Raw genomic sequence first — 5,926 nt, forward strand, 5'->3', positions numbered from 1 at the left:
ACCATCTGTCGTCAGCTGAGGACTAAGCTGGAACGAGTGCGCATAAAAGCCGCCAGGTGGCGCTTCTTGCCTTCCACGATTGACAGATGCTGCTCCTTTACTTTCCTGTAAACGAATTACATAACATCCGTGAACGTAGATGCAATCGACATGGAAGCCAGGGGGAGTTTAGCTGGTGGCGAACGGCGCATAAGACTGCAGAAAGTACGTTCTTCTGATCCCGAGGTAGCCAATGCTTTTTGCTGCGTATATCCAGGCATAGCAGAGCGATGCCTACTTGTTTTAACGCGGTAGCGTTAAGGAGCTCGTGTCGCAGAAATGCCGGCGTCGTCGGCGGCGTTGGCCGTGAGCGATAAATCCCGGCATGCACTTCATAAATAAACATGTACTTCATAAATAAAAAGCAACTTCCAAGATGGACAGGGTGGGAATTGAACCAGGGTCTCCTAAGTGTGAGACGGAGACGCTACCACTCAGCCACAAGTTTTTTTTTTTTTCTTTATTTCCTGGCTTTGGTTCATACCATTTCACAAGAACACAACACGAATAACACAAAACAAAGTACATATTGGAAGGTCATCATCAGCCAATGTCAGGCTGGCTTCGTCTCAGTACATTAAAACTCCCGCAACGACAGCAAAGGCTCTACCCTTGAGAGCCATTCGGGAGGTTCAGTAGCCACTTTCTGTATGGCAATAAACCAATTCACACTTTCTCGAAAGTATATTCTAGCGGGTCGAGCATCCCTGTCGCAGTGATAGCCCGCCATTCTGGAGCGCCATATAGAGTGGAGGCCCATGAGCATGATTAAATCATACGGAACGCCATCTTCATTATCAATGCTTAAATACCGGATGCCGTGGGAGTCTAGTGGAAATTCTTTCTTTATCGTACGTTGCAAAACATCCCAGAAATAAACCCCTTCCCAACAATGCAAAAAAACATGGTCTATTGTTTCCGGCTGCTTGCAGATTAAACAGTGCGCCCCCCACGGTAAAAAAAAATCCCTTTCCTCCAAAAACTTCTTTACTGATAATGTTCCGGTGTGTAATTTAAAGAAAAATGTCTTAGCTCCTGGCGACACCTGCATTTTCTTTACTCTCTTCAAGACATCTCTGCCCGGACCTCCACTGTATAAGGTTCTGTACAAGGGTTGTGGCAAAACAATGTCACATAAATCGCGATACAGCTTTTTTCGTTTTACAGTGGACAAATATTCATTAGAAAAACTCACTGAAAGAAGTCTTACACTAGCGACGACCTCCCTGTAATAACCAAAAATGCTACCCGTAGCTTCTTCGGTGGAGACAACAAACTCCGGCAGTAGGCGCCGTAGCCTAACTTGGCAGACGGTGCGTAAGAAAGGGTCCGAAGCATCCCGAAAAAACAAAAACCGGTTGACCACCTGCCGTAAAAACAGATGGCCGAGTCCCAAACCGCCGTCTTTTACCCGACGGAACAAATTCGTCCTGCTGCAGCGTTCCCATTTACCTGCCCAAACAAAAACGGCAAAAATCCTGTGTAACTTCTGTACGTTTACGCGCGAACAACTCAAAACTTGCATTGCGTACCAAAGTTTGCTGATAAAAAAAAGATTGCATACAGTAGCTCTGGCAAAAATCGACATGTTTGCGCCTTTCCACTTCTCGGCTCTCTCCCGTATTTCGGTCATTTGCCCTTTCCAATAATGCTCGCTTTCGCGGTAGGCACCCAGCTCGACGCCCAAGTACTTGGTCGGTGTGTCTGTCCACGTAACATTGGCAAAGCGATCTGGTTTCGACGGCCACTGTCCATGCCAGAGCCCAAGGCACTTGGCCCAGTTCACCCCGCTACCGGTAACTTGAGAGAACTCACGGATACATTTGACAGCCTCAGTGATACTCTCCTGGTCAACCGTAAAAATAACGATGTCGTCTGCATACGCGAGCAGCTTCACTTCGGCTGCTTGTAACCTAAACGCACTAATGTTGACATTATTCATAAGTTTCATGCACAATGTTTCAATATAAATGCAAAACAAAAGAGGACTGAGGGGACAGCCCTGTCGCACCGAACGCTGCAGTCGAATGGGGGCTCCCAGACTCTTATTAATAATCACTCTCGTCGTGCAGTTACGGTACGCCAGGGCCACACCCTTACATATAACTGAACCAACATTCACATGTTCTAAAAGGGAAAACAAAATTTCGTGATCGACGCAGTCGAATGCTTTTTCGAGGTCGATCTGAAGCATGGCGACCCGACCATCCCAGTCATCACAACACTCAAGGACACTTCGCGCCTTTTGAATGTTGGTCACTATTGACCTCCCTTTTATCCCACACGTTTGGTGTGGTCCTACTATATCCTTAATAACCGTTTGCAACCTTCGGGCCAAAACCTTCATAAAAATTTTATATTCAACGTTTGTAAGTGCTATGGGTCTGTAAGATGTTACCAGGCGTAATTTGTCTATTTCATCAGTTTTAGGAATGAGTACGGTGTGGGATGACCCATATGACGGAGGCAGGGCATTTAATGTGTAGGCATCGTTATAAATTGCGCTCAAAATAGGTGTGATTTCGTACTTAAATTCTTTGTAAAAACCTGCGCTGAACCCATCCGGTCCCGGCGATTTACCGGCATTTAAACTGTCGATAGCGTGCTCCACTTCTGTTTCAGTTATCTTTAGCTCTAATCTCTCTTTCACTTCATCGTCCAGACGCGGTATCGTCGCCAGAAACTTATTCTTAAAAGTGTTAGCGTCTACCGTGTGGGATGCGAAGAGGGTTTGGTAATGGTCGTTGAACGCTGCTTTGATGTGGTCGTTGTCCGCCGCCAAGATACCGCCCCAATCTATTTGGTCGATGTGGTTCCGTTGAGCGTTTGCTTTTTCTAACCCCAGCGCTCGTTTTGATGGCGCCTCCCCTGCAGCTGTGTCTTCTGCCCTTGCCCTCACTAACGCACCTCGATAACGATCTTCGTCTATCAATTCTAGTTTTTGCTTTGTTTTCCGTATATCTTCAATCCATTTCCCCGGCGCTCGAGCTTCCTGTTTAAGCAACGTACGGAGCAGTGTCCTTAACTCCGTCTCTTTCTGCTTTTCCTCAAACCGTATACAGGTTGCCCTCTCTATTGCTTTAATTTTTATAGTTTCTTTACACAGCTCCCACTGTTGCCAAAGGTGCATATTTTTACTTGGGTTTATTTTTTCAATTTCGTCTTTTACTATGCGGGTAAAATGTTCATCCTGCAAGAGTTTATTATTGAATTTCCACATTTCCCACGAAAAAGAATTCCCTCTCTTTACCCATCCAAAAGAACATTTAACTAAACAATGGTCTGAAAACGATACCGGCTCTACTTCATAACTATTGCATTCAGGTAAGATGTCGAGGGATGCATAAATGCGGTCCAGCCTTGCATGGCTCGAACCCTGGAAATGCGTGAGCTTTACGGTGCGGGCTCCCTCGAGACACTCTGCCACATCCTCGAGGTTACACTCCTCAACAATTCGCGATAGCACTTCAGTGCTTGCGTCTTGGTATGGCCGCCGGCTTGTCTTGTCTCGCGCACTAAGGACGCAATTAAAATCACCTAGGACGATCAGTTGTCTATCGGTGCAGAGCCGCTGCTGGATGCCTTGGAAAAACTGCGCCCTTTCATCTGCTACATTAGGCGCGTAGAGACAGACAATCCGCCAATCCGTGCTATTCAGCGAAAAATCTAGAAGTGCACACCGGCCCGACTCACAAGAAAAATGACCAAGCACTTCAAGCCCCGGCAACTTCTTCACAAAAGGAACACAGCCAGCCGATGTGCCTACAGCGTGGCTAACCACAGCAAAAAACCTAGGCGTGAAACGTTGCACCATGCTCTCGGTCTCTTCCTCACCGTCAACTTTCGTCTCCTGCACAGCTAATACATCAATATCATGCTCCGTTAAAAGTCGGTACACCTGGCCTTGTTTTCTCTTTCCTGCCAGACCTCTAACATTTAGCGTGGCGACCTTCAACGGTGATGCAGGAGCCATTTTTTAAATAAGAAGAAGAGACCGAAAGCACGGTGCTTACCTCTCGCGCCTAGCACAAGGCTAGACGCCTCCGTCCTCCTCGAGCTTCTGGCCGTGCTCGAGAGGCGCCGTGTCGCCGGCCCGCCTCTCGCTCGCAAGGTTTGAGCGAAGCTTCAACGTGGCCCTCCTTGTTTGAGGCGCCTTTGCTGGTGGTTCCTCGGAAGTGGGCGTTGCCTCCTTGTCTCTGCCGGTGCTGGTGTCGGCATGTGGGCGTTTCCCAGAGGTAGCGGCCGTGGCCGTCCGACCACCGCAGTTGTGCCGGTGAACCTCGCTCACTTCCTTTGCTTCTGCGTCCTTGGGAGCCGGCAGGCTCTCCGCGTCCGCTGAGGTCTCCTCGCTTGGCTGTGGCAAATTCACCGTAGCCGGCGCGAGCTCTGGCTTATCGGCAAGGGGGGCGTCACCACTCGGAGTCACCGAGGTGCCCTGCGACACGGGAACCTTGTCCAGCACGTCGGCACCCTTTGCTGCTTCCTCAGCCTCGGCGACGTCCATCAGCTCCCTGTTGTCGTCCTTCGCACCGAGCCCGGTCGCTGACGCGTAGGTGCGGACGCAGTCCTCGTCCGCGTGTCCATAGCGCCTGCACTTGGAGCACCTGGGCACCTTGCAGTCACGGCGAACGTGGCCTGTGCCGTGACACCGCAGGCACTGCATCGGCCGCCCGGGAACCACCACGAGAGCCAACTCGCCGGCGACGCGAAGCTGGTGGGGCAGGTCGTCCACCTTCATACCTGGCTTCAACTTGAGCAGCACTGTTCTCGTGGTGGATCCCTTTTCCTTCATTCCAACGACGCGCCAACGCTCCCGCGTCACCTCGGTCACGTTTCCGAACGCCGCGAAAGCAGTCCGGATGTCCTCGTCTTGGACACCGTGTAGCATCCAGTGCAGGCGTAGCTTCACCTGCTGGTCTTCAGGGTCGAATATGAGGCAGCGGCGTCCCTTGACTTCCAGCTCCTTTAAGGCGGCCAGCTTCTTCGCGGCTTCCGTGCTGTTCATGGTTACCGCCCACACATGGTTGATTTGGTACGCCCCCAACGCCACGACGTCGGGGAGCGCACCGACGTTAGCGAGGGCATCCCTGAAGTCCTCGACCCTGTAGGGCCTCATACGCACGTCGCCGTGCAAAAACATCGTGTTTAACACAACACGTCCGGTGGGCAGGGTAGGCAAAACGATCTCGTAGTCCTTATCTTCTTCGGCGCTAAACCTGTTTCCGCGGCCAGCAACGGCCGCTATCGCCGCTCCGACGGAGCTCATGATTCCGCGTCCGTACACTGCGGTGGCCGGAAGTAGAATCCACTCAGCCACAAGTTCGATGCTTGAAAGCGGTACAAAAGCGCTTCTAGTGAATGCGGTGTTGCCTTAGAAACGTGCCGTAGAACGTTATCATCATCATCATCAGCCTGATTATACCCACTGCAGGGCGAAGGCCTCTCCCATATTTCTCCACTTAACCCGGTTCTGTGCTAGCCGCATCCACTTGACCCCTGCGAACTTCTTAATCTCATCCGCCCACCTAACTTTCTGCCGCCCCCTGCTACGCTTTCCTTCCCTTGGAATCCAGTTTGTTACCCTAAGCGACCATCGGTTATCCTCTCCGCACTACATGTCCTGCCCATGTCCATTTCTTCTTCTTAATTTCCACTAGAATGTCGGTAACTTGAGTTATTTCTCTGACCCACTCTGCACGCTTTCTATCTCTTAATGTTACCCCTACCATTTTTCGTTCCATAGCCCTCTGGGTTGTCCTCAACTTAAGTAGAACTCTCTTGGTTAGCCTCCACGTTTCAGCCCCATAGGTGAGTACAGGCAAGATGCAACTGTTGTATACTTTCCTCTTGAGCGATACCGGTAAGCTGCTAGTCATAATCTGCGAGT

At 50.4% G+C, this 5,926-nt stretch overlaps 1 protein-coding gene across 1 annotated transcript; it reads right to left on the minus strand.

The window, feature by feature from the left end:
• Nucleotides 1-1,094: 1,094 nt before the first annotated feature.
• Nucleotides 1,095-5,347, minus strand: LOC146180481 (uncharacterized). Its single transcript, XM_084576069.1, has 2 exons — nt 4,053-5,347; nt 1,095-1,491 (listed from the first exon to the last, which is right to left on the minus strand). The coding sequence occupies exon 1, from the start codon at nt 5,303-5,305 to the stop codon at nt 4,073-4,075; it is 1,233 nt and encodes a 410-aa protein (XP_084432195.1). The 5' UTR covers nt 5,306-5,347; the 3' UTR covers nt 1,095-1,491; nt 4,053-4,072.
• Nucleotides 5,348-5,926: the final 579 nt, after the last annotated feature.

This window comes from Amblyomma maculatum, chromosome 8 (genome assembly GCF_055883805.1).
Source record: "Amblyomma maculatum isolate TAMU_Amacu chromosome 8, ASM5588380v1, whole genome shotgun sequence".
In the NCBI taxonomy this organism is placed as follows: Eukaryota; Metazoa; Arthropoda; class Arachnida; order Ixodida; family Ixodidae; genus Amblyomma; species Amblyomma maculatum.

What these genes read in the sequence shown, in the direction of transcription:
- LOC146180481 (XM_084576069.1), bottom strand. Translation starts at nt 5,305, where the DNA reads ATGAGCTCCGTCGGAGCGGCGATAGCGGCCGTTGCTGGCCGCGGAAAC.